The 27637-nt window shown below is 51.5% G+C and overlaps 1 protein-coding gene across 2 annotated transcripts; it reads left to right on the plus strand.

Moving 5' to 3' along the window:
• The first annotated feature begins 1174 nt into the window (after positions 1 to 1174).
• On the plus strand, positions 1175 to 27345 carry Ikbke (inhibitor of nuclear factor kappa B kinase subunit epsilon). Of its 2 annotated transcripts, XM_036202944.1 has the most exons (22): positions 1175 to 1426; positions 1965 to 2051; positions 3801 to 3911; positions 4506 to 4646; positions 5013 to 5142; positions 6657 to 6838; positions 6963 to 7123; positions 8431 to 8541; positions 8720 to 8899; positions 9511 to 9707; positions 10373 to 10437; positions 10512 to 10603; positions 10700 to 10786; positions 14398 to 14473; positions 14600 to 14715; positions 16851 to 16927; positions 21767 to 21806; positions 22612 to 22713; positions 23869 to 23965; positions 24666 to 24766; positions 24927 to 24998; positions 26593 to 27345. In XM_036202944.1, the coding sequence occupies exons 3-22, from the start codon at positions 3825 to 3827 to the stop codon at positions 26624 to 26626; spliced, it is 2148 nt and encodes a 715-aa protein (XP_036058837.1). In that variant the 5' UTR covers positions 1175 to 1426; positions 1965 to 2051; positions 3801 to 3824; the 3' UTR covers positions 26627 to 27345. The 2 variants fall into 2 exon arrangements, with proteins under 2 accessions (XP_036058837.1, XP_036058838.1); XM_036202945.1 differs by lacking the exons at positions 24927 to 24998; positions 26593 to 27345 and having other exon boundaries at positions 23873 to 23965; positions 24666 to 24727.
• The last annotated feature ends 292 nt before the right edge of the window (positions 27346 to 27637 follow it).

Below are 27637 nucleotides of genomic sequence, written 5' to 3' on the forward strand. Positions count from 1 at the left end.
AGGTCGCAGCTTGAGGAAGGCTGAGAACCACCGCTCTAGACAGAGGGAGCAGCCATGTTGAACAGAGTCTCCTTGCTGTAGAGGGTGGGAGACCTTGGAGAAGGTGGGTTTTGAGCAGCAGTTACATGATTTGCTAGAGAAAGCACATGCTTCTGTCCTCTCCAAGCCCTAGGTGATCAGCAATGGCAATCCCTCCATGTTCTTGCCAGATGGTAACCTGAACACACAGGCTGGAGTGTGGAACCCTCAGGGATGCTCCTCCTGGCCCTGCTGGAGAAGCCACTGCAGGGCCTCTGGCTTTCCTCTTATCATCAGGTGAATCTGTCAGCCAGGGCAGCAAGCTCTGGGCCTGTTCTTGCCTCTCCTCCTGGTGGTGGGGTGGGGCTGGCAGAGGAAATCACCAGGTGTGGCCAGGGGAAAGTCCCACCAACATTCTAAAGAAGCATGGAATTTCCTGGTTTTAACCACCTTGCCAACTGTCCACTCAGAGCTGACCAGAGCAGCACGTGCCCCCTCCAGCTTCCCAAGATATTTGGGGCACTGGGTTATGGCTGAGAATGTGGCAAATTGTGAGCAAATTACTAAAGGTGTGTGATTTGGTACCATCACATGTGGTCTGAAAAACACTTCCCCCAGAGTCCCCCAGAGTTTACTAGACACTACACTCCCTGCCATCCATACAAGCTACAGCCCACCTTCAGGCTGTGGTCGCACAGCTGCCGGGGTAGGGTGGGGGTGGGGGCAGGTTTTGCTCTGTGTAAGGTCAGTTAAAGCAGAGGCTATGACCTGGGTGTGTGCATGTTCTTTCAGGCGCTAAGACAAATCCTGCCCAGCTTCTGGGAGAGGCCAAGCACAGGTCCTGGGCCTTTCTAGGCAGTTTTCAACTTGGTTGACTTGTTCAACCTCTTTAGTTGAAGCAGAGCTGTGAATTGCCCTGCCAGAGACGCATGCCAGCACAACACTCAGTGGCCTGTCTCAGAAGCCCCAGCCTCAGTTCCTAGCTTCTCTGAGACTCAGACATTGGTCCTATGGCTCCCACTTGACAACTTACAGCATCCTCTTTCCCTTTCCTGGTGTGGGTGGAGGTGTGTGTGGCAGCGGCTGAGCTGCCTGTCTCTTTAAGAGAGAGAGAGGAAGGGAGGGAAGAGGTGGAGAGAGAGTGAGAGAGAAGTGAGTCAGGAAGTATGTTAGAGCTAAGAGCCTGGGCTCTACAGTTCTGGGTATCCCAGGGCTATCAGAGGAGCAGGAAAGAAACCTCAGGCCCAGGGCCGTCACCACTGTCTTGGCCTCTGTGTGGATCCTGGGAGTCCTTGGCTACCAGGATGTACTAGTCACTGCTCATGACTGACTTCAAGGCCTGAAATCTCTGGGGATGCCACCCAATCCCACGATTCTTCATTCCCCTGCAGCTGAGCTGGGAGATGGGGTGAGTGTGCAGCGGCTGTGGAGGAGGGTGGCATGGGGAGCCAAGTGGGGCAATTTCAAGAAAACTCTCAGCTGAATGCCCCCTTCCCCTCTCTTTCTTGTGGCTGCTGGGAACCCGGTAGTGTCCTGCACTCCCTCTGTGTGGGGAGTTGGGGGGGGGGCACTCTCAGAAAGAACTGTTGGGAGGCCAGGGCAAAGGGCAGGGAGGATTATGGCCCTGAGGAGAACCACCATTGGCCAACAAGGTTCCCCTCCTGGGCTCTGCTTCCCAACATACTGATACAAAGCTAGGCCTCAGGTTCGGGTGCCTCTACCCTCCTCTGCTTGGGATCTTTTCCCTGAGGCCCAAAATAGCCATGAGAGGCTCCCAGAACATCTGGAAAGAGGCTGGAAAACCCCCAGTCCTGTAGGGAAGGTGACGAAGACGGGAAAGGGTTAAAGGGCTGAGACTAGTGGCCTTTGATGGGGCTCAGAATCAAACAGCACCAAGGGGGCCTCTCATCCGCCCACCGTTCTCTTGTTCTCTTTCCGGTGTGTAGCTCGGCTCCTGAACTTGCCCCAGCCAGAAAACATAACATACACTTGCCAGGGAGAGTCTGCCTGATTCTGGGCCACTTGGAGTACAGGTAAGTAAGTCCATCTGCCACAGAAGAGCCTCCACCCCCACCCAGGAGGATGGGAGTCCAAGAGCAGGCTGGTGTTGATTCACTGAAGGCAACTGCACATTCTGTGTGGAAAAGGGCCTGGCGGGAGACAAGAATGTAGAGGTGACCCAGATGTGCCATAGTCAGAGCTTCTGGACAGAACCCAGGACTGTGCAGCCCATCTGGGATTCTGTTCTCTACATCTCAATGCCCATCTCCCTGACTTCAGCTGTGTTTTGCCCTAACACCAGGGTTTGGTTGAGGACCAGCCTAGGTAGAGTTATGAAGGTGATACAATCTGGGATCCCCAGCTCCCAAGGCTAGGACCTTGACCTCCACTTCAGTGTACCCTGCCTAAGCATCGAATTGGGCTGACTCTTCAGCCATACAAAGAAACATGTACAACTCACTCACATTGCCTTCAGAAGGTCTCACCAGCAACCTTACTTTTGCATAATGCAAACGTGAGTGTGTGGTCTGAAACTAGGGTGTGACTACTGATCTCTTCAAGTGGCTTCTGGCTCAAAAGCCGGTGTTCTCCAGGGTTTGCATCTTTAAAGTAGGCTACTAGCTGTAGAGTGCTTGCCTAGTATGCACGAAGCGGTGGGTTCGATCCCAGGCACCTAGTTAACAGGGAATGGTGGGGCACAACTGTAATTCAAGCATTTAGGAGGTAGACGCAGAAGTTCAAGACCATCCTCAATGCCACTCAAGTACCTGAGCTGGCTACTCCATCTTTAAAAAGAAAAGAAAAAATACAGGCAGAATGGGCTCAAAATTGAGCCATCTTTGGCTTGAACCCCAGTGAGATGCTGGAGCAGGAAGAGGCCCTGCCCCAAACAACTTTATTTCAAAACCTTGAAGGGGCAGGGCCCTTCTTGCCTCCTGCCCCCAGGCATCCAGGACTCGGGCCCTATTTTGCAGATAGGCAGTGAGTGTAACTTCAGAAGCTTTTGGAGGGGACAGGATGAGAGTAAAGATGGGGAGCAGAGTTGTGGGCAGTTTCAGATCTTCCCCAGAGCCCTGGTGTGTGACAGTCTTCGATCCTCCCACGCTCTCCCCCATCTCTCCCCTCCCTTTATCCCTCCCATCCTTTCTTCTTAGCTACCTCCCCTGCAGCCCTTTTCCTTCTGGAAAAGCACTGGGCAAGGCCTAGCTGCCTTGTGAGCAACTGTTAGCTCCCAACAGTAGGAAGTTAGGGGCCAGGCAAGCAGAAATGGCGGGGGGAGCTCCAGGCTCATGTTGCAATCCTGGAGATTTGTGGTAATCTGACTGCCTCTGCCTGACCCTGGCTGACCCAGGGCTCTTCCTCCCACACAGTGTCTGCTTCCTGGGACAATCCCAGGCCTGGATACCAAAACTCTGAGTCCCCAGTGCCCGAAAGAGGTGATAGAGAAAGTCCCCCTAGACTGCTGGCCTACCTCTGAAGGGTGCTGGAAGGAACCGGGGCGGGGTGGGGGTGGGGGTGGGACACAGCACAGCTAGAAGTCCCCATGGGTATAACAGATGCAAGCTTGGGGCCCAGTAGGTCCCTCCTGCTTTCTTGTGTTTCTTTGGGGAGAAGTTACTTAATCTTCCTGTACCACCATTTCCCCAGTCCCGTGCCTGTGCTGTGGCCACACTGAGCCCTTGTGGGGTGGTCTTGGGAGCTAATGGATGACTACCAGTATCTGTTGCAGATCAGGCCTGGGACCTCGGAGCCCCCACATGGCTGTTTGTTTGTGTTCCCAGGTGGAAGGGAGCCAAGCCTGGGAGATGCAGAGCACAGCTAATTACCTATGGCACACTGATGACCTGCTGGGACAGGGGGCCACCGCCAGTGTGTACAAGGCCCGAAACAAGGTAATAGCAACTCCAGACTCCTTCGTGCCCTAGAACTAGCCCTCCATTGGACATTAGGATTCTATGTAGCTGGACAAGGGTCCCAGGACTCTGTTCTGTCTCCTCTGATGAGAAAGGACTCCATAGGTTTGGGTTGACGTGTGGCATCCTGGGAAATTCCTTAGAATGGTGCTTCTGTCAGAGACATGTTGGGACTAGAGGACAAGGCAGAAGGGAGGTGACAGCAAGTGGGATCTAGGAAGAGCTGGGCTGGGAGGTCGGGCCTGTTTGGGTTTGTCCTACAGTGGCTACAGAGCTGTGTCAGAATGCACTCTGTGCTCAGGAACTGGAGGCAGGGTAGATTGCCGAGGCAGTTCTTATCTATGGCAAAAATGAGCGGTAACACAAGTCATCCACTGTGGGACATCAGGTGTGTCACCCCCAAGTGCTCTTCCAGCCCCCCTGGGTAGGAGGAGGGGCAGCAGATGCGAGCCCACCCAGCCCCTGCCTCTCTCATTTGGGACTGGGTTGGGGAAGAGGTTAAAGGGGAAGGTGGCGGCTCCCTGGACCAGTGTGGTCCCCATGTTGATTGCCAACCCTGTGCCCACACGCCAGAAATCCGGGGAGGTGGTTGCTGTGAAGGTCTTCAACTCAGCCAGCTACCGGCGGCCCCTCGAGGTGCAAGTGAGGGAGTTTGAGGTGCTGCGGAAACTGGATCACCAGAATGTCGTCAAGCTGTTTGCTGTGGAGGAAACGGTGGGTCCTCTGCTTGGTCAGCCAAGGATGCTCTTGATCTTGACCTTTGCAGTCCAGGGATAGGCAAGTCCTCATCGGCACAGGGCGGGGGGTGGGGTGGGGGGACCATAAGGAACCCGTGGTGGGGGACCACACGGGGACAGCATTAAGAAAGGAAAGGGGGCTCAGTCCCTAATCAGGGGGGCTTTCTCAGGAAAGGTAACCTTGGGTTCTTGTGTCTGAGATGGGTATGAGGCACAGCAAGCTTAAAAAGGCAAGAAGCTTTGCTCCAGGAATGAGGGCTGTGGGCTCTAAGTAAGCAATCTCCCAACAGGCAGAAGTTGAAAGTACCCTCTCTCCTCAAGCTTCCTTCTGTCCTATGCACAGGGAGGCAGCCGGCAGAAGGTGATTGTGATGGAGTACTGCTCCAGTGGGAGCCTGCTGAGTGTGCTGGAGGACCCTGAGAACACATTTGGGCTTCCTGAGGAGGAGTTCCTGGTGGTGCTGCGCTGTGTGGGTGAGCCATGCCGCGTTCCCAGGCCTCTACAAAGTCCAGGATGAGTGTGATATTCTGAAACAGGCATCCCAGCGGGCCTGAGACAGAGGGGTGGGCCAGAAGGAACCACGTGATTGATCCAGCTCAAAGCTGTAGGAAGAAAATTCTAAAAAGTGTGTTGGCTGGTCTTGAAGGTAGCATTATTCACAATAGTCAACAGGTAAGCAGCCTAGCAGGATTAAGTGCCTGCCGGCAGGGGAGTATCACTGTACAAACAGCAGAAGGAATTCTAACTCACAAGGCGGTGTGCTGAGGAATGAGCTATCCATACAAAGGTAAAAACCACACCTCAACTGCAGCGTGGGGCATGCTCTTGAATAGGGGAAGAACTTCTTTTGGGAGGAGGAGAAGGTTCTGCAGGTGAGTGTTGGTGATGTTTGCATGATAATATTAATGTGCTTAAAGCCACTGAGCTGTGTGCTTAAAAGCAGTTCAATTGAAGGGCCTGGTTGACTATGGCCCACACTGGGGAGGCTGAGGCAGGCTGATCAGGAATTCTAGGGCAGCCAGGGCTACATACTGAAATATATGAAACTATATGAAATATGTGAAAATATAGTGAAGAAACAAAATTTTAAATGATAAATTTTGTTAGGTATATCGTACCACAAATAAATAATAAGACGGAAATGGTGTGCCCTGGGTTCCCCACAAAACCCAAATGGGTCAATATTGTGATGTCTTCCGGACCCCTTCCTTTTATTTATTAAAAAAAGTGTAATTTAATGTGCATGAGTGTTTTCCTACATGAATGCATTGCACCATGTGCTGCCTGGTGATGCCCTGGACCTGGGGTTACAGATGGTTGTGAACCACCATGGGTGCTGGGACCTGAACTCTTGTCCTCAGGAAGAGCGGCAAGCGCGTAACCAGACCTTCTCTCCAGCCCCCTTAAACGTGTATTAAATTATTTTTACTTTCTGTGTATGGGTGTTTTGCCTATACATATCTATGCATGGCTGGTGCCTGCAGAGGCCAGAAGAGGGCGCTGGATCTCCTGGAACTGGAATGATAGTTGTGAGCAGACCTGTGAGTGCCGGGAATTGAACAGGGTCACCTGAAAGAACAGCCAGTGCTCTTTTTTTGTTTTTGTTTTTTTGGTTTTTTTGAGACAGGGTTTCTCTGTGTAGTTTTTTTGGTGCCTGTCCTGGATCTCGCTCTGTAGACTAGGCTGGCCTTGAACTCACAGAGATCCTCCTGCCTCTGCCTCCTGAGTGCTGGAACTAAAGGCGTGCCCTGCCACCGCCCGGCTCAGCCAGTGCTCTTAACCAGTGATCCATCTCTCTGGCTTGGAATGCCCTTCCTTAGCCCTGTGGGCTTCCCTGTCCTCCAGTGTTTCCTATGCCCTGGAGTTCCCAGAGGAAACTCCCTGTCTATTTGTATCCAAGGACAGACTCTTCATCAGGACAAACCTCAGACATTGAACTGACAGGTCCCTAGCTGAGCCAAGCTAGTATTGCTCTGTCTGTTCCCAGTGGCTGGCATGAACCACCTTCGGGAGAACGGCATCGTCCACCGCGACATCAAGCCTGGGAACATCATGCGTCTGGTGGGGGAAGAAGGGCAGAGCATCTATAAACTGTCCGACTTTGGGGCTGCTCGGAAGCTGGACGACGATGAGAAATTTGTTTCTGTCTACGGTACGGAAGAATACCTGGTAAGTGACAAGTTGGAGACCCTCCGCCCCAAGCTGGTAGCCCCTTGCTGTGTGCCTCCCTAAGAGTCCCCTAGGAAGTGCCCACGCTGTCCCTCCATGGCTACTCTCTACCTTTCTCCCATAGCACCCTGACATGTATGAGCGGGCTGTGCTTCGCAAACCCCAGCAAAAGGCGTTCGGGGTGACTGTGGATCTCTGGAGTATTGGGGTGACCCTGTACCATGCAGCCACCGGTAGTCTGCCCTTCATCCCCTTTGGTGGGCCCCGGCGCAACAAGGAGATCATGTACGGTGGGCTATGGGGCAGGGAGTGAAGGGAACAGGCCCTAGACTTCCTGGGCAGACACCTGGCCCTTCCCCCCTGGGTCCTGATGTGTCTCTAACCCCCTGTCCCTGCTTTGACTCTAGAGCCACTGCTAATCAAGCCTGAAGCACAGCCTTACACCCCTGGCTTGGTAGAGAACACTCATAGACCTTTGTGTTAATTCAGTGTTCCCTCGGGCCAAGGAAGCTTACAAGGTTACCGAGCCTGCAGGGGTGGAGGTAGAGCGGGCACCCAGGTCCAGGGGCTTCCTAGTGTCTCTCAGTGATGGACAGGAGGAGCTAAAAACGGGCTGCCAGGATGGACTGCCTAGAGCGAAAGAGATGTGGTGTCAAACCACTGAAATAGGGGCCCTGCAATACAAGGATCTGCTTAGCTGTTGCTGATACCGTGTAGGAAGAAAGTACCCAAGTCTCGGGGAAAGTTCCCAAGGTTCTAGCTGGAGGGCAGTTGGGAAAGCATCTGCTGGACCTAGCGCCAAGAGCTCTTATAAATAAATATTGAGGAAGAAAAGTAGAAGTCTGCATTGGCTGTAGGTAGTGGGCAGTTGAGAGGAGAGGGCTTTGGGGTTGCAGGGTAGTCCGTAAGAAGTGTTTCTGGCAGCACTAATGGCAGCTGACGGTCTGCAGAGGTATAGAGAGGCAGAGCATGATGGTCTTGGAGGTCAGAAGTCTACGTTAAGCATTCAGCCTGTGTTCAGGGATGTGAAATCGTTCTTGGTTGGCTTCCCCGGGGCTGGTCAATGGTCAGCTTCTCTTCCCTTCTCCATCTGGGAATAAATGGAAGAGCTCTCAGAGTTTCCTCTTCTCAGTGTGTCATCGGGAAGGTTGCTGCTTGTTCCCTTGGTCCTGGGACAAGCTCTGGGGAACCAATATTAGGTTTAGGGACAAGGTGGGGGGCGGGAGTTGGAATGGAATGGGCTGTCAGATAGATTGGGGGATGGATAGATTGGGGGAACAGTTAGAAAATTGAGGAGAGAGCGGGCACTGAGCTAGCTCAGCGTGGCATGGACCTGGAGGTGGCTGGCCTGGGGATAGCCATAGTGACAGTGAGAAGGTCTAGGACGAAAGCAAGGAGCTTGGCTGGGCAGAGGTGATCTCACAGGTAGAGCCAGGATGCCCCAAATTCATCTTCCAGCCCACCTTCGCAGTGGCTGGGTGACATGGACTGTGCTCTGTTCGGGGTTTATTGTTTCTTAAAGTATGGTGAATGAGAGGGAAAGTATGATGGATGTGGGGGGATGCTAGAGGCCTAATTCTGCCCCACTATAGGTACAGAATCACCACAGAGAAGCCAGCCGGGGCCATTTCAGGGACTCAGAGGCAGGAAAATGGGCCACTGGAGTGGAGCTATAACCTGCCCATCACCTGCAGACTGTCCATGTAAGTAAGAGGGCTCTCCATGGAATCTAAGCTAGGGATCACTTCTCGGTTGAGTCAAGACTTCCAAGCTATATCAGCAGAGCCCTGGGGCCATCTGCTTTCCTTCTATAGCCTGGGAGGTTCCATTTGGATGCTTGGGTGCTAGCTCTGACAATCTTTATGTCTTGTGTGTGTGTAGGGGGCTGCAGAGCCAGCTGGTGCCCATCTTGGCCAACATCCTGGAGGTAGAGCAGGCTAAGTGCTGGGGCTTTGATCAGTTCTTTGCAGAGACCAGTGACATCCTGCAGCGAATTGTCATCCATGTCTTCTCCTTGCCCCAGGCGGTCTTGCATCACGTCTACATCCATGCCCACAACACGTGAGTGGGAACAGCAGAGAGGGAACAAGAGCCTCCCCTCCCCTCACTCCCCCGTCTAAGCAGTGGTGTGGGTCCAAGGGAGCGTCTCCCAAAACACATTGGGAAAAAGTAGTTTCCACCAAGTTCAAGTCAAACAGACTCCTTTGTTTTTGTTCTAGATTCCATACTCTTTACAGTGCTAGCCTGAATTATCAGTCTCAGAGGTGGGGCGCTCTCTTTCCTGGGTTTGTGATTTATTTTTCATAGAACCTCTGCACTCACTAAATTCTTTGTCTTTGCTGTTGGGGACAGGATCTTGCTGTGTAGCCCAGCTGACTTTAAACTCTATCCTCCCTACCTTAACCTTCCAAGAGCTGAGATTGCAGGCGTGTGCCCCAACATCTGAGGCACTCTGTATGAGATCGGGAGGTTTTTAATGAGGGCACAGCGGGACTGGACACAAAGGCAGAGGCTAGGCATTGGAACTCCTGAGTCCTCATCCCATTGTACATGAACTCTGCCCTTTGACTCTCCATCTTTGATGGAGACTATCCCCGTGGACCCTAGCCCCCCAAAGCTGAGTCCTCCCCAGGGTGTGTGCGTGCTGACACCCCCTCCTCTCATGTGTCCAGGATTGCCATCTTTTTGGAGGCTGTATATGAGCAGACCAGCGTGCCCCCCAAACACCAGGAGTACCTCTTTGAGGGTCACCCTTGTGTCCTCGAGCCAAGCCTCTCAGCACAGCACATGGCCCCCACCGCTGCCAGCAGCCCTCTGATTCTGTTCTGCACGGCCAGTGACACACCCAAGGGGCTGGCCTTCAGGGACCGTGAGTAGGGCCATTCAGGCTGAATCTTTTATTATACTTGAGATGCACGCTCTCCTCCAGAACATTTGGGTTTACAACCCAGGACATGGCTTGTTTCCTTAGTAAATGTTTCTCTGGCCCACACGGTAGAAGCGAATTTGGTTTTTATTCTGTGCACATCTCTGAGTTGCCATGTGACTTGAGCTGGTGACTAGAATTTCTTTTGGAGCCCGTATGTCCTCAACAGTCTCTGTGACTGGTGGCGATGCTTTGGGTAGTTTGGGCTGCTGGAGAGAAGGGCAGGTGGGCCGAGGCCCAGAGCTTTGCTCTTTCCTTACTTCCTAGAAGGAATATTCCTTCTCATTTGGAATCTGCTTAGTCCTCCTCCTCGGAGGTGAGGGAGGGGCTTTAACCTTGCAAGAGAATGGAGTCTGCGGGCTGGGGAGGCAGGGCTTTGAGCTTTAGGGTGTAGTTCTCAAACCTGACCACAAGGTGGCAGTGAAGAACTGAGACTTAGAAGAGCCACTGGGTCACGGTTTGCAAGCCAAGGGGCACCGGGAGAGTTGGGAAGCTTTAGGTGGGAGATCAGCAGTGAGGGTGCCTGTGAGCTGGGAACAAGGAAAGATGGCCTCAGTATTGACCCAGTCCATAGAAGCAGGCCCCTCAGACAGGGTCTTTGTCTGCAGCTGCTCTGGACGTCCCCAAGTTCGTCCCCAAGGTCGACCTACAGGCAGATTACAGCACCGCTAAGGTGAGGGGCGCCCCCAGGAGGCACAGGGGGTTTGACACAGGGAAAGGCCTGCCCTGCCCATCTGTATGTTTCAGGGGGTGCTGGCTGCTGGTTTCCAGGCCCTGTGGCTGGCGCGGGTCCTGCTGGATGGGCAGGCGTTGATGCTTCGAGGGTTACACTGGATCCTGTGAGTACTGTGGAGGGCTGGAGGGGGGCTAGCATACCTGTCCAGACACAGTGCCCCCTGGTCAGGGTGGCTCTGACTAGGGCGACCCTCACACAGGGAGGTGCTTCAGAACACGTGCCAGCAGACACTGGAGATCACGAGGACAGCCCTCCTCTTCCTCAGCAGCAGCCTGGGCATCGAAAGGTGGGTGTTCCAGCTAGGCCAGCGCGCACGCGAGAGGGGGTGCAAGGGGTGTGTGGGGGGGCTGGGCTCAGCTCTCCTCTCTGCTCCTCACCCCTGTGATGTATCCGCCTTCCCCCAACCAGAGTTCCTTATCCCTCTTCATACCCTATCTTCCCAAATGGTACCCATCCTCAGCTTAGTCCTTCCTCCTGACGGGAGAAATCCACGTGGGCACTGCCTCTCTGGGCTCCAGGACAGTCCCTTACCTCGGGAAGGGCAGCCTCCAACTCTCAAAAATATAGTACCCTCTCATGCCCCAGGGAGAGCAGCCCCCCTACCCCAGGTAGGGCCTTGATTCACCAGGACTTTGAACGATTTGAAACATTCCTTCTGTGCCAAGCCCCAGAGAGGATTCCGAGGAAGGACTCATTCCCAGATGCGGCCCCTCCCCTTGACCGGTGATGGGAAGCCAGGCTGTCTCAGCCTCCCTTTATTTCCTCTGAGTCTTGCGCTTTGCATCCTTGCCTTCTGGGGTGGAAAGGAAGAGCCTGGGAAGGAGGAAGCTAAGCCTGTGGAGGGTGGAGAGAAAGAGCAAGGGAAGATCCGTTGGCCAGAGCTCTGTTGAGGAGTAAACCCAGCCTGAATCCTGAAGGGCAGAGAGTGGGGGTGGTGAGAGATGGGAGTTCTACAGCCCAGGGAAGCCTTTCCCATCAAGCGGTGACAACATTCCTGACCCCTTCTCCACCCCCACCAATAACCTGAGCCTTTCCATTGGAAGTGCAGGGAGTTTCCCAGGGTGGGCCGATCCCTGTATGAGCCCGGGGCTGGCAGACACTGATGGTGGGCGAGGATAAAGGGGAAGAAGAGTGTTTCCAGATGATAGGACTGGTGCCCATTGTGACTGAGTCCCTCTGGATGGTGACAGAGGGTGGAAGCCATCTGGAGCATTTCTGGTGGACATCCTCTGGCTGGTCCCCTGCACGACACAGAGATGGGATCTAAGGATAGGGTGTGGCATCTGTCCACAGAAGGGCCTGGGCTGCCTTCCTTGGATAGGGAGCCAAAGCGCCAAGGTTTGGAGCCCAGAAAGCCTAAGTTGGTGGGGATGGAAGGGTTGCTGTGAGGCGAATGTCCTGGGGTGAAGTCGGGGTAGGGAAGGCTTGGCATCCTGAAGGGTTCATTTAGAGAGAGGTTGGTACCAAAAAAATTGACCATGGTGATCATTTATGGGTTCTCAGTCTGGGCAGAGATGTGTGGAGGAAGGTGTGTGTGGGGGGATGTCTGTCTGCCTTTTGCCCTGGACTGACAGGCTGTAGGAGGCAGGTGTCAGCTAGACGGGTTTTCCACTCTTGCTCCAAAGCTCTGAGGCCAGGAGAGTCAGGTGTGTGGAGGAGGCTGGAGAGCCGAGGGGCCTGTATAGAGCCAGAGACCAGATGTGATCTCTTTTCTGGCTTGCAGGGGACCACAGGCCATCAGGACCTTTGTCTGCCTGGGCTTCTGCCAGTATCTGAAGTCTCTCAGTCCAGTGCTTTGCCATCCCATTTTTTCTTGGACATGCTCAGGCCTGTAGATTCCTCTGAGGGCTGTGGCCACCAGCTCCCTCTACAGTGGAATGGGGTGGATTTTAACAAGTGAAATGTCACCTTTGTTGTTGGTAGCAGAGTTACATCCTTCCCGCTTGTCCATCCTTTCTTTCTTTGGTGTGCTTTCTCAGCAAGGCAACCTTCCTACTCTCTGTCCTGAAGGTCTCTGGCTGGAGGAATAGCTGGCTATCAGGACACCAGCAATCCTGAGGTTTCCTCCCCCAACTATATAAATTCACTCCCTCAATAAGTAACATCAACATGGGATATGCTGTGTGCTGAACACTGTGGGGCCCTGGAGCTCTCTAGTGAGCAAAGGATACAGTGTCCCTGCCCACGTGGAGCCTCAGTGGACTCCCAAGATGCTCTGCTCACCTCTTCTATCCTTCTGTGGCCCATTCCCGTGCAAAAAGATGCAGGATTCTCTCTTGATTGTTATCATGTAAAGACAATTCTGGCCAGCTATGGTGGCATATGTCTTTAATCCCAGCACTCAGGGACAGAGGCAGGAGGATCTCTATGAGTTTAAGGCCAGCCTGGTCTATATAACAAGCAAGTTCCAGGACAGCCAGGACCACATAGAGAAACCCTATTACCAAAAAAAAAAAAAAAAAAAAAAGGAGAACAACACCAGGTCCCACCCCTAAGCAAAAAGCTATTTGCAATTGATACCTGCCTGCAAAGGGAAAATCAGTTTTCTCACTGGATATAACAGCCACACAGTGGACTCCATGGCCAGGAGTAGTTGGCTAACACAAAATGAACTCCATGGTTGTTATTTTTGAGGGGAAGAGGCAGGACTATGTTTCACTTTGTTTTGACGTTTGTCTTACTGGTTTTTTATTTTTGTCTCTGTGGGGTTTTTTTTTTGGTTTTTGGTTTTGTTTTGTTTTTGTTGGTTTTTTTTGTTTTGAGAGAGAGAAAAAGAACACAAAGCTGAATGGGTAGGAATATAAGGAGTATCTGAGTTGGGGGAGGGGAAATATGATCAAAATATATTGTACGAAAAAATTAAAAGAGAAAAAGTCTTTAAAAAAAGAAAAATATATATAGGCTGGTAGGAGAAAGTCAGGACGTGCAGAAGCACCTCCCAGCCAGCCAGGAGTCACCACACTGCATGGTCTGTGTCCTTCTCCACCATTCTGTGAGTAGAAACTGTCACCAGCATACTTCTCTTCTCAGCTGGTGGGCCCTCTCCACCAGTACATACACACCCCCTCTGGACCCATCAGGATGGGAAGTGTTCTACCATACTTGTCCTACAGTCTACTTCTAAGTCCAGGACCACAGTTTCTATGTGGTAGCTTTGTTCCTTGAGTTTATGTAAGTTCTCATCCCACCCTTGCTGGTTTAGCCGAGGCCCCCAGTTCACTGCCCACCCTCAGGCTCGTAGGATTATCTCTTGGTGCCATTTGGTTTCCTCTTCCTTCCCGGCATCTTTGGTAAGTTATGGGTTCCATGGACTGTTGGAGTCAAGTTCAACAGTTTGTGTTAGAACATGCCATAGACCAGGCGGGGTACTGCCTGTGTGCACACCACAGGTAGTGGTCATGTGACTCCTCTACTGTGTGGTGTATTGTTCCTGCAAAAGAACCAGGGTGGTGTGACTTTGTCACCTTGCAACTGTCCCCTTTCAGTCATTCTCTGAGTTCAGTGTCAATCACTTCACTGGGGCAATGGGATGCTAATGTTCCAAGTCCTGGACTACTGTGGGCCAGTACTCTCCCATTAATGTGCTGTTGGTTGTCAAGAAACAGAGTTTCCACTGGGAAGAACTTCATTCTATTTAGTTATAGAACTTTCTGGCAAGGAGTTTACTAATAGCTACCTTGCATTGTAGGCTTGTACGTTTTCATGAATTGGGAGTTTTAATCTACTTTAGCTTTCATTCTTTGAAATGCTCAATAATATTACAACCATGTCAAGTTGGCTCCTCTGTCTCAAACTCTAAAGGCAAAGGAGCTGTGCCCAGTGTATGGGTTCAGAGTTCTCGGCCTCTTCATCTGCCTCCTGAGCCCCCAACATAGCCCTTTCCTTACTCCCCTCCAGGCTCAGCAGCAGGGCTGAGATGCCTGACTCCCAGGAACTGAAGGAGGCCACAGAGCTGAGGTCCAGGCTGCAGACTGTGAGTGAGCCAGGGGCAGAGCTGTGTAGGAATAAGGGGCGGGGTGGGGGTGGGGATGGTCTTGCAGATTGCCCAGCAAAGCCCTGAGTTCAGGACCCCACAGGAGTCTCTCTTTGGGCCCCACAGTTCTCAGAGGTCCTCTCTAGATGTTCCCACAATGTCACAGAAACCCAAATGAGCCTGAGCTGCCTGGGTGGAGAGCTTTTGAAGAACCGGGATCAGATCCGTGAGGGCAACAGAAGGTGAGTGGGATTTCCTTCGTCCATGTGATGAGGCTGGGGCTGCAGGTGGCCCCAGAAGCTGAGAACCTTTCCCAGAGTCAGCCTGATTGCTCTCTTCTGGGGCAAGGTCCTAGGGCTTAGGAGGGGGAAATCCAAGGAAGAGCCAGGCCTTCCCTGAGAGCAGCCTCAGGAGTGAGAACCTGGGTCCTGCCTTAACAGAGAGCTTGAATCCCTAGGAGGGAGTCACAGCAGATTCAGGAAGTCGGTGGGAGTTCTCAGCTCCCTCTCTGGGTGTGTCTGCTTTCACTGAGAGCACCTCCAAGTCCGCCAGACACCAGTGCTGCTGGTACCTGTTATGAATGGGAAGGCTCACTCTGTGAGGTTCCTTTCTGAAGCCACAATCAGTAAATGACAGGTGTCTTCAGGGCAGATACAGTTACCTCCAAAGCTTATAGCAGACATCAATCTACAGCAGTGTTTTAAATTTTATTTGCCTGCCCTCTAGCATAGTGATAGAGCAGTTACCTAGCATGTGCTAGGCTCCAGGTTTAACTCCTAGTACCACATAGTAAGGAAGGAAGTAGGTAGTAGGTAGGCAGACAGACAGACAGACAGACAGACAGATGGACAGAGACAGATAGAAAAGCCTTACAGGCTTAAAAACTCTCAGGGGGTGGGGGGAGCCAGGCAGTGGTGGTGCACGCCTTTAATCCCAGCACTTGGGAGGCAAAGGCAGGTGAATCTCTGTGCACTGGAGGCCAGGCTGGTCTACAGAGTGAGTTCCAGGACAGCCAGGGCTACAGAGAAATCCTGTCTCAAAAAACAGACGAGTTTATTTTATTATCTTGCATGTGCAGGTGTTTTGCATACATTTATGTCTGTGCACCACATACATGCAGTGCCACCCGAGGCCAGAAGGGGGCATCAGATCACCCAGAGCTGGAGCTCTAGATGGTTATGAACCACCCTTTGGGTGCTGGGAATCGAACCTAGGTCCTCTACAAGAGCAGGTGCTCTACACCTCGGATCGCTCTCTCCAGCTCCTCAATTACAGCTTTTAAAGAACATTACTGTTTTTCACAAACCTAAAAATGCCCGCCCACATCTGCCGAGGGCAGAGCCACAGCCTCCCTTGCTCCACTGTGACCACGGCAGTCTCGGTCTCTAGAGCTCTAATGTTCCTAAATTCAAACAGCTTTGAAAATGACAGGGTTTCCTTAGCTGTCTGCTCACAGAACCTAGTCTAAAATGAATAAAGCCATGTGTGCTCTGTCTCATCTATGGTGATTTTTTTTTTAAATTTTCTGAGACAAGGTCTCACTGTGTAACTGTGGCTGGCCTGGAACTCACTATGGAGACTTATAGAGCTCCACCTACCTCTGCTTCATGACTACTTGAGATTAAAGGTGTGTGCCACCATGCCCAGCTCTCCTGGTACATATTATGAGTGTGTTGGATTAGGTGCCGAACCCACACTCTGCTAGTGTGCTCCACAAACCCTTGCGTGCACTGGGGTGCCTCTCTGGAATCACAAGGCAATCCTGAGCTCACAAATGTGGAACAATGCTCTAGACACATCTCAGGCCAATCTCATCCTCTCAGGCTACCTGAGCCCTGGCAACAAGCTTGCACCTTACCCAAGCCTGGGGTGGTGGTCACCTAGAAACCTCTGGGGAGGAAGTGGAGCCAAATAGGCCTGAGGGTGAGGAAGGACACCCCAGTCCCCTAAAGGAAGCTGCTGTATTCAGTGTGAAAAGCAAGGGGGAAGAATCAGTGATGACTTTAAAACCCAGGCCCTTGAGAGGCCGCCTCCCACCCCACCCTCTGGCTCCAAGGGCACTATGGGTTCATTACTGCTTAGGTATAATTGTTGACCCATTAAGTTCCTTCTATGGGCAGCTATGTAAGAATATAGACCCTTTTACCCGGTCCAGACTCTCTGTTTCACCTGCTTGGGGGGATGTGGGGAGACAGAGAGAGAGGAGGGGGGTCTAGAATAGAGAAGGAGAGCTTGATCTAAATTATCTAAATACACTTAGAGACGGTCCAGGTTCCCCCACTCCCAGATCTCACCCCACCCTGCTCTGTGGCCGGGAGACAGCTCCCTCCTCTTCCTGCCACTGTGACATTTGAGACTTCTCGCTTTCTGCCCACAGTATCCAGAAGATTCAGTGCTGTTTGGACAAGATGCACTTCATCTACAAACAGTTCAAGAAATCTAGGATGAGGCCAGGTGAGCGTCAGAGAGAGCCAGCTCCTAGGAGCCTCCTTCCCTTCCCCCTTCTGTCAACCCAGCATTGTTGGAGGCTCCCTTGTGTATACTGCTAGGAGCTGGGGTGCAGCTGGCCTCAGGCAGGAGGGTCCCTGCCTGCATGTTGCCTGTAGGCTACTGAGAGACATTATAACCACGTCTACTGTCATGAGGGAATCTTGGGTGTCATGGATGCAGGCTAGAGTGAGCAGGAGAATAGATAATGTGGAAAGGGACCCCTTACCTTGACAGGGCACCCTAAGAAGTGTTTCCTAGCTACTGTGTCTTTCATTTGTTTTAGTTTTGGAGTGTGTGTGTAGATGTAATTCTGAATGGTTTTATTAAATAAGAAACACAGAGCCAAATGCAGAGTTAAAAGCCCAAGAGGTCTGAGCAGCAGCCAAGACCAAGACCTCCTTCTTACCCCTCGCTGTCACTGTCATCTTTCCCCTCAGAAAGAGACCTACTTCCTGTGTGTCTGTCTTTTTATTGACTTTCTGTTCTGCCTTCTCATTGGTTGTAAACCCAACCACATGACCTCCTTGTCACTGCCTGTCTATACAGACCTCCATGTTCCTATGGTTGGTATTGAGATTAAAGGTGTGTGTCTCCATGCTGGCTGTATCCTTGAACACACAGAGCTCTGCCTGTCATGTGATCGGGGATTAAGGGCATGTGCTACCACTGCCAGACTTCTGCTAAATGGCTTGTTATTAGCTCTGACCCCCAGGCACTTTTATTTATTAACATATACAAATAAAATCACATTTCAGCACAAATAAAATATCACCATATTTCCCCCTCCTATTCTAATAAAAAGAAAAAAAGGAAAAAAGTTATAATTAATATAAGAAAAACTACATACAATAAGTACAATAACTATATACAATATATATAAGCTATAAATACCTAAACAATGTCTAGTCCATTTGCATTTGACAAACTCAGAGAAAATATTCCATTATCTATCCTGTTTTGGTAAGTCCAAAATGTACCTGATTCACTTTCTATCCTAACTTATATTACTAATAGAACTATCTTATAATGTCTTTCAAATTTAGACACTTGTACCTCTTTAGTGGGTTTCTTTTCTAAAATTCTTAACAAGGAAAACTATAACTATCTAATCTTTAACTAACTATAACTATCTAATCTTCAACTCCCTCAAACCATAGAAGGAAATGATATTATCTAAAAAAAATAAAAACAGGAAGTGCACACAAGCGGCTTCCAAAAAAATGTGAGTTGAGGTTTCTCATCAGCATTGGGGCATCATTTTCAGCCTATAGGCTTAGCGTATCTGACAGACTCATTTGTGAAGTAGGATGTACACAAGGTCAACAGTTTGACCTCATGTTTGGTGAGAGCAGTCCATGTACCTAAAACACCTGAATTCCCCTAGTATCACGTCATGATTTTAAATTCTGGAAATTGTTGATGTTTTTTTAATTCAGCTGCCCACTCTTCTTGGCTTGTGTGTGTGTGGCTTCATCTTGGCATCCCGTTCTTCTCAGCCTGTGAGTGGCTTCAACTCTTTTATTAAATGCCGGTCTACCATTGAGAAGTTAGACTCCGTCAGCTTAGTTACTCTTTCAAGAATAGCTGTTTCAGCTGCTGTTCCGCTGCACATCAGAAGCCGCCAGTCTACTGCCAGCTGCCTTAGAAGGAAAGGGCACTGTACCTTTTCCAGATTGCAAAGGCCACTTCAGGGATGGTGCCATATTGTCCTGGCCTCAGAGGATACTTTTTGCTAAAGCCACAACCACACTTGTCTTGGCAAGAATTGGTAGTCTTTTGTTTTGTGTGTGTGTGTGTGTGTGTGTGTGTGTGTGTGTGTGTGCATGCGCACGCTCAAGAGCTCATCACATGCATGCATATGTCTTGTGTATGCCCAAATGTATGGGTGTTTACCTGTTGTGGAGGCCAGAGGTGGTTGCTAGGCTTCTTCTTCAATTGCTCTGCACTTTATATTTTGAGGCAGAGTCTCTTACTTGAACCCAGAGCTCACCAATTTGGCTAATGTAGCTAGCCAGCTTGCTCTGGGTGTTGCCTGTCTCCACCTGCCTAGCACTGGGGTCACAGATGGCCACCATGCCTGCCCAGCATTTCCATGGGTGCTGATGAGCTGAACTCTAGTTTCTACACTGTGCAGTAGCATACAGTAGCATTTTGCTCACTAGACCATCTCCCCAGCCCCTCCACTAGGTCTTTGAACCACCAAAATACCCAGTTTGTCTTACAATGGGGACCTCAGGTAGAGGGAGAAGAATTTCCCATTAGAGTTCCTGGACTAGGAGATTTCTTACATTATCTTTAAATGCCCACAAAGCCCTTCTGGCCAGGGGCGATGCTTCACAGGCTTAGGAATGGAAACCTGCTTGTCTGAGTTGGATGAGGGTTGAGTAGACAGGCTTGAACCTGGGGAGGGATGGGGATGGAGTTGGGGGAGCCTGGGATAAAAGCTCCAGCTAGCTAGGGAGCTAACATGCCAAAGGTCACTCTCTGTCCTTACCCCTATGCTCCAAACATTTCCATATCTGCCTCATTGCCTAATGCTCTTCTGGTCCCAGGGTAATCTACAAAGCACTGTTAGGAGAAATATAATATCTAGCCATATGTGTAATTTAAGTTTTCTCACAGCCAAATTAAAAAGAAAAAAGGCAAGATTAATTTAATATATTTTGTTCAATGTATCATAATGTCATTTCAGCACATTCTCAGTATAAACAAAACCACTAAAGAGATATTCTATGTTCCTTTTCATGCTAAATTTTCAAAATCCCATGTGTATTTTATACTTTATATCTCTGTCTAGAAGATAAGTAAGTGTTCAGTAAATGTGGTAAGTCTTAACAAAATTATAAAGCTGTACTTAGTGGAAAAAAATTTTTACCCTGCTTCAGTTTTATATTTTTGGTTGTGAGCCTAGCCTCTAATGGCTGAGCCATCTCTCCAGCCCCCTGCTTCAGTTTTAAATTTTACATTAATTGAGTACATTCAATTAAAAATCCAGGCCTTCAGTCACTATGGATACATGTCAGGTGCTCCATAGCAACCTGAGTCTGGTGGTCACCAGTGAGGACTTGGGGATCTATGGAACATGGCCTCTCTCCTTTGGGGCCTTCATTTTCCTCTGGAGTCTGGCCTCAGAGGGCATGGGGAAGATAAGCCCCCTGTCCTGGGAGCAGCAGGACCTGAGGCTCAGTCAAGGTCCTGTCCCAGCTGGCCACTGCTGTGGTTTCAGGAGAGCCATGGGTTGTCTTCCTCCATGTCTGGAACTCCATAATCCTGCCACCGAAGCTTTAAAGCATTGCCTTACCGTTAGGCACCAACCTAGGGACCCCATCGTCTTTGAGTTATTCAGTGCTCTATGAAATGGTGAGTGTGCTGGTGCCTGCCTTTGACGCCAGCACTCAAAAGGCTGAGACAGGTAGATATCTGTGAGTTCCAGACCTGGTGTGAGTTCGAGGCCAGCCAGGGCTATGTAGAGAGACCCTGTCTCAAAAACAAACAAACAGCAACAATCCTCTATGCATCTCAACTTTCCTTGTTTTATAGTTTGGGAAACTGAGGCAAAGAAGGGCTAATTAGCTCAATTGTTCTAAGTCTGGCTTGTTTGTTTGTTTTTCGAGACAGGGTTTCTCTGTGTAGCTTTGGAGCCTGTCCTGGATCTCGCTCTGTAGCCCAGGCTGGCCTCGAACTCACAGAGATCCGCCTGGCTCTGCCTCCCGAGTGCTGGGATTACAGGCGTGCCCCACCACCGCCCGGCTGGTCCAGCTTCTTTTAACCATCCCATTTTACAGCCTTGCGAGTTTCCATATTGGCTCCTCTTTCAGAGTACTTTATTAACAATAGGAACAACTACCGGCACCTGGAGTGTTGCACGATGCCATTCTGGAAGGTTGCTCGACACCCTTCAGGGCAGGGCGCTCTCCGGTGATCCTCATAGGCATCCATGTGTGCACATGATGGACGCACAGCCAGCCTCCAGAGCCAAGTCACTTGTACACACAGCTGCCTGCTAGAGGGAGGGAGGGCTGGGGTGTGTTCAGGTCTCCTGGGCTTCACAAGTGCAGGCGCAGGAAGGGGATCCTCCTATTGGGGTGATGGGATGGGAGGGTGGAAGGACAAACCAGCATCTTGGGGCTACCAGGGCTCTGGAGACCCATTCCCTCCAAGCCCAGCAGGGGGCAGTGTCGCCTCAGTGAGCTTTATGATCTTGGGGTGGTAGCCTAGGTCCAGGCAAGGACACTTCTACCAAAAACTGTTCCTTCTGAAAAGAGTTGCTGGGCAGAGAGGGAGAGTTCGAAGGTGGTGGCCTACCTGTGAGTAACTCCAGGGATGGAGCCAATCAGCTGCCAGCTGGAGAGGGTAGTGGCCGAAGGGCCATGGCCGCATCCCATGAGGACCATTTCATCCGGCATTTCCACCTGCAGCGTTTCCCAGCTCCCAATGTGTGTGTGCACGCACACGCACTCCCCCCCCCACACACACACATGCACACACACACTCACACACATTCACACACGTCCACACACAACACACACACACACACACACACACACACACACACACACACACACCAGGTTTGCGTCTCTCTGGACCCCGAAGCATTTCTCCTCAGCTCCTTTGTCCCTAAATCAGCCACACGGTCACTAAAATAACGTTGTCATAGTTACTTGATGTCCTGCTCCCTCATCCCCTCCTGGCTCCCCTAGGCCTGAGATCCCATAAAATAGCCCCACCCTGGGCTGTCTTCATCTTTTTAACTTGCTTTGCTGACTAGTTGAGTGGTGACATCACCCCATCTGTTTCCTTCAGGACTCAGCTACAACGAGGAGCAGATCCACAAGCTGGATAAGTGAGTGACCTGTTCCCTGGCAGGCAGGTGGGCAGGAGGGTGGAGGTCACTGGGGTAGAGTGAGTCTTCACTCCGGCTGGGAAATACTGAAGTGCTTTGACCCTTAGCCATAGCGGCGGTGGGGGGTGGAGGGGGGGAGGGGGGATAACCATCCGAGTAGGTTATATAGGGTCAGGGGTGGGTCACTGAACAGCTGAGTCAGGGACTTCTCACAGACAACCTTGATATAACTGGCTTTCCTCCCATCACAAACAAGTTTGTTTGTAGGGTTTTCTCTTGAATTATTCTCACTGGCCAACTTCTTCCCACTCGATGCTTTTGAGCTTGGCCTGGGCATGCCTGGCTTCTCATCGATACCGTTTCCTGGACACCCACATCACGCACTAGGCCACCCTGCTCAGATGGCTATTTGGGGATTTTTCTTTTTCTCCCCCAGAGCTATACCACCTCTAACTCCTGCACACACACACACACACACACACACATACACGCACACACGCACACACTCACACACTCACAAGCTTTCTGTAGCTGTGCATCCTTCCTTCTCCCGGGGATCAAATTGAGAGTGTATGCATTCACAGACCACCATATTGGCCTCCCCCTGCCTCCTCACTGGAACATGTGGCTTTGTTGGATTCTGGGCTTCATGATCTGAGTGTGTGGCCATCCTCGCTTCCTGAGAGGTGCCCCTGTTGCGGGCTGAGGGGCTGGCGTGTGTGACAGGGCGTGGTGGAAGGGCTATGTCTGCGTGCAGGTGGCTCTGGCTGCTCACATCTAGATCACGGATTCTCTGTCCTTCCAGGGTGAATTTTAGCCATTTAGCCAAGAGGCTGCTGCAGGTGTTCCAGGAGGAGTGTGTGCAGAAGTATCAGGTGTCGCTGGTCACACATGGCAAGAGGATAAGGTAAACAGCCCTGCCCTTCCTCCTAGCTCATGGAGCCTGGGCTAGCCCGGCCCTTCCAGTCTTCAGAGGACCCCTGGCTCTGCAGGGCCTAAGTAGGAAAAGAATTCCTGAGAAGTGAGAAAATGAGTGGGCCAGGTGGTCTGCTGGGTGATTGCTGCAACTGTGCTTATTTGGTTCCACGTGTTTACACAGCAAATGCCACCACCTCCTTTCAGACGATGGGACCGGGGCTCCAAGAACTGGTCTCTTCCTAATGTCACACAGCTAACAAACAGCAGACTGGGGACTAGAACATGGGTAGAGGTGCCCCTAAAATCTGGGTTTTACCTGCCGTCCCTGTCTGGTGTGATGGGGCTCTTCTGTCTAGGGAGAACACCAGCTCCCTAGGGAGGAGGAGAAACAGGACTCTAAACAGGCAGAGAAGCAGGGCCAGACACTGCCCACTAACATGCCCTCCTCCTTCACACTGTTCTGGAGTTTGAGACTCCTTTCTCAAGGCCCCGTGGTCTCCTGCTGTGCTTTCCGGAGGCCCTGAGAAGAGAGGACAGTTTTCTGTGCGCTGTGTGGCTGAGTACCTCTCACCCTCCCATTAGATTCAATGCCTGGCACCCCCCAACACACTGCCATGAGGGGCCTAGGCAGGTCTTAGATATTAGTTAAAAGCTATCCCTGATGACTCTAACATGTGTTCAGAGCTGAGAACCAACTTTTGCTTTAATAGACCTGGGACTTGATTTCCTCTGTGCCCTGGGGCAATGTCCCTGCGTGCCCTCTGATTAGAGATGAGAATTCCCAAGTCTTGCCCTTACTTTGTTATGGAGATGGAAGCATGGACATTCCTCACATAAATGCTCTAGTGTGGGCTGTCATTCCTCACATAGTGTGCTAGCCTGGGCTGTCTCTGTCTCACATGCCCCACCTGCCTCTATGCTTGAGTGACCCAGCTTCATCCACGTGGGTGTTGTTCTCTTGGGATTCTCTCAGTTCCCAGGAGCAACTGTGTGCAGCATAGAGGCAGGTAAGAGATGAGTGGCACCTGGAAGGTCAGAGTCATAGAGGAAGCTCAATGCTTAGGACCCCCAGTGAGCTGGCACCAGCTGGAGCATCCCAGCAGTGGAGAGCCATGGCCTGCTCTAATCTCCTGTTTCTCTTAAGGCAGGTGCAGAAGGCCCAGAACCACCTGCACCTCATTGGCCGCTCTGTGGCTGCCTGTAACACGGAAGCCCAGGAAACGCACGAGAGCCTGAGCAAGGTGTGGGCACTTTGGGGATCCTAGGGGGCTGCTGAGGGGAAGAGGCATTTGGATCACTTTCTGGCAGTGGACAGAGCAGCCTTGACCAACTCAGGGATGCTCATGAAGGTTGGAGGTCTCTGATCTACAATGTGCCCTGAGATAGGAACATTCCTAGAGATTTCAGATTGAAAATCCCTATAAGCAAGGGCTCCGACTCCTAGTACATCTTACTCAGGTTTTGTGTAGTGTGGAGGGTCCAAGACTGCTCCTGAGAGGTTATGTGAGCTCTTCTTGGTCTTCTGAGTCACTCTCTGCCAAAGTGTCTATATCTAGCTGGCCACAAGGAGTACAGAGTAGGCCCTTCTAGGACACAGCCACACGTGGCTCCCAGCATGCAATGCGGGCAACCACAGAGAGTGGTTAGGAATGGCCTCTCTCCCAAATTGTGGCTCAGACTGTGTCATGAGAGGTTTAGGTTAGAGCCAGAGGGGAACTGGGCAGACTGAATCATTTAGTTCAGGACAGATGAGGAGAAGCAGTGACCCCAGAGAGACACTCCCAGGATGGGAAGGAACGACATGTTGAAAAGACCGGATCGTTCCCGGGGCTCTAGGGAAACAGTGTGAGGGCAGTTGTGTTACCCTTCCTCAGCACATCCCCTACCCAGCCATCTGTGAGCTGATAGGTTCTTCCTGACTAATGCACGGCTTCCCTTCAGATCTTTGATCAGCTCCTTCTGGACAGAGCACCGGGGGCTCAGCTCTCACCACACCCCATGGCTCCTCATCCCAGCCCTGATCCAAAGGACCTGGTCTTCCAGTAAGTGCTGGAGTGTTGGGGGAAGGAGGGTGCTGAGGTTAACACCACATTGCTTCATCTCATGCCAGGCCAGGCCAAGAGGCTGCTCCATGGCCTCTGCAAGTGGGCTCTGGGCCAAGTGACCTGGGCCTCAGCCACCCCTTTCTTCTCCCTGGGACAGTATGCAGGAGCTTTGTAATGACATGAAGCTGTTGGCCTTTGATCTCCAGGACAACAACCGCCTCATCGAACGGTGAGCATCTCCCATGTCTGGGGAAGGCTGTGTCCGCCCTGCTGCCAAGGTCTTGGGGGGCGGGCAGAGTCCCTGTGTACCCCATGCAGAATCCAAAGCACTTGTTAATTCTCTGAACAACTACACTGGAGTGTAAGGCTTCACCCACAAGTAGGGTGCCATCTTGAGGAGATAGAGGTTTTGCTTATAGGCTTTGTACTAGCCTCAGTATATCAGAGTGGGGCTTGGAAGCAAGTAGGCTTGTGTCTGGGTCAGGTTCTGCACTGAATATTCCTTGCATGCCTAAGGAGCCTTCCAGGTGTCCTTGGAGTGGATGCCACTAAACGTCTCATTCTGAAACCACAGCACAGACAATCTGACATTTTTGCCCAAAGCCTGTGTCTCCTGCCCCATGGGCTTCATCCTTCCCACCTGCTCTCACAAGTGACCAGGCTGCCTGAAACACTGGCACATCTCTAGATAACACCCCCTCCTGGATGGGTGAGGACCAGCAGCAGTGCTCAGGCTTTGGGATTCCATGTACTAGTAAAAGTCACAAAAGCAAATGTAGGGGTGGACATACACACCAGGACTGTCAACTGCTCAGATAACTCAGGAGCACGTTTTCAGAGCGGACCTTCTGCTGTGCAGCAGTCTGGCTTTATTAAGCATTTTGTTTGTTTGTTTGTTTGTTTGTTTGTTTGAGACAGGGTCTCTCTGTGTAGCCCTGGCTATTCCAGCACTTGCTTGCTGTGTAGACCAGGCTGGCCTCAAACTCACAGAGATCTGCCTGCCTCTGCCTCCCGAGTGCTGGGATTAAAGATAAGCACCACTAACACCTGGCTTGGCGTGGGCCTTTGAAACCTCAAAACCCACCCCCAGTGGCACACCTCCCCCAACAAATCCATACTTCCTAATCCTCAAACAGTTCTACCCACTGGGGACCAGGCATTCAAACATACGAGCTTCTAAGTAAGGGCCATTCTCATACAGACCACCACCTTGTGCTACTGTGAGACACTAGAATTGGGGTGGAGGGGGCAACGGGGAGCAGAGCCTGTGGTTTGTCCTCAGAGTTTTGGAGGGTTCCTGGGGGGGGGGGAGCATCCGCTCCCAGTTCTGTTCCAGCTGGAGGAGACTCGACTCCACAGTTTCCATCCTCTTGAGCAGGAAGTTCTAATCTTTAGTGCCAACATAAATCTTTCTTGAGGTGATTTATGGTCTATTTACAAATATTTCAGAACTGCGTTTTAGTGAATTTGCACTGCCTTATTCAGAGCTGCAACCAAAGAGCCCAGTGAACCAATCTGAACTCCTTTCTGGCCTCTAAGAGTGTCTTCACACCGAAACGATTGTGCTTCTAAAAGTGCAGGGGCCTGGGGATTGCTCCAGAGACCCTGAGTGAGGCCAGGGCCAGGGCCCTTTTAAGCTTTCCAGGTGATTCCAACATGCATAGATGGAAACCAGAAGGTAGTCTCTGGGGACAAGGATACTTACTACAAGGGGAGAGCCGAGGACCTGATGGCTGAGTGCTCCTGAACATTGATGGCCCTCAGGTACCATCTGCAGGCTTCTTCCACAGGTGGGCCAAGCTGACCTGTGCTTTTTCTTACAGGTTGCATAGAGTTCCACCAGCACCAGATGTCTGAGCCCCATGGGGTGCACAAGGCACTCAGAAGCATTAGAATCATTCATCCTGTACCCCTGCACCATGAGACCAAATTCAGGGCAAGCTCTGGTCCCGTCTCACCAGCCTACCTCCTTCTTGGCCACTGCCAACAAACTAGCATTACTCTGGCTGCCTGTCCTCTTGGGAAGCAGCTGGGACAGGGACTCCTGGCCATCCCGGACAGTACCCGCAGGAGAGCAGGCAGCTACCACTGCCTCATCCAGACACCAAGACTGTTCCTCCTCACCCAAGCCTGGAGGTCTGAACTCAGGAGGGCCTCGGGAAGGAGAGGCTGAGCCATCCCACCACTCTGCATTTCCCAGGGACCAGCAGGCTCTCCTGGGGCTTCTCCAGGGTGCTGGAGCAGAGGCAACTTACTCGGCAAGGCTCCCCATTGAACACAGCCTGCTCCTTCCTGAGTGTCCCCATCCCTGGCCACAGGCACCCAATAAACTGTCCCTTTGTGCTGTGTCTGGATGGACCTGCGTTTGAGCAGGTGGGTGGTGGAGGCCAACTGCTCGTGCTTTGGGGGACCTCCCTTTTGCCTTCCCTCCCGGAGGCACCCCTTGGTTCTGAGAAACAGCTGGGCAGTATCAGCAGGCAGCCATGCCATCTGGACAGATGTGGGAACCCCGAGTCCTAAGGAGACAGCAGGCCTATACCTGCGGAAATGGAATAAATAAATGCACCACCACCTTTTCTGTTTCCCCACGCAGCTATCATATCAGACCCAGACGGGGTGGGAAAGCCCTGAGGTCTGGGTGGGGACCTCTCACGACCAGCAGTGGGAAATGGAACAGAATGCTCATTTCCCGGTCCCTGCCTTTCCTCCAGTGGGTTCTGACTTTAGGGATGAACTCAGGAAAGATGACCTCTCCCTAAGAGATCTCCGTTTCCTGCCCTGCCATTTAGGGGCCACATAAGGAGTCGACCTGGGGAGAGAAAGTTTGGCTTTTTTTTTTTTTTTTAACTCCCATCTAAGGTTCCTACC

The sequence above is a fragment of the Onychomys torridus genome, chromosome 11 (assembly GCF_903995425.1).
Source record: "Onychomys torridus chromosome 11, mOncTor1.1, whole genome shotgun sequence".
NCBI lineage: Eukaryota > Metazoa > Chordata > Mammalia > Rodentia > Cricetidae > Onychomys > Onychomys torridus.

Coding starts and splice junctions, on each gene's coding strand:
- Ikbke (XM_036202944.1), top strand. CDS start 3,825: ATGCAGAGCACAGCTAATTACCTATGGCACACTGATGACCTGCTGGGA. Junction 10,438..10,511: donor CAGATTACAGCACCGCTAAG/GTGAGGGGCGCC, acceptor TGTATGTTTCAG/GGGGTGCTGGCTGCTGGTTT. Junction 22,714..23,868: donor ACACATGGCAAGAGGATAAG/GTAAACAGCCCT, acceptor GTTTCTCTTAAG/GCAGGTGCAGAAGGCCCAGA.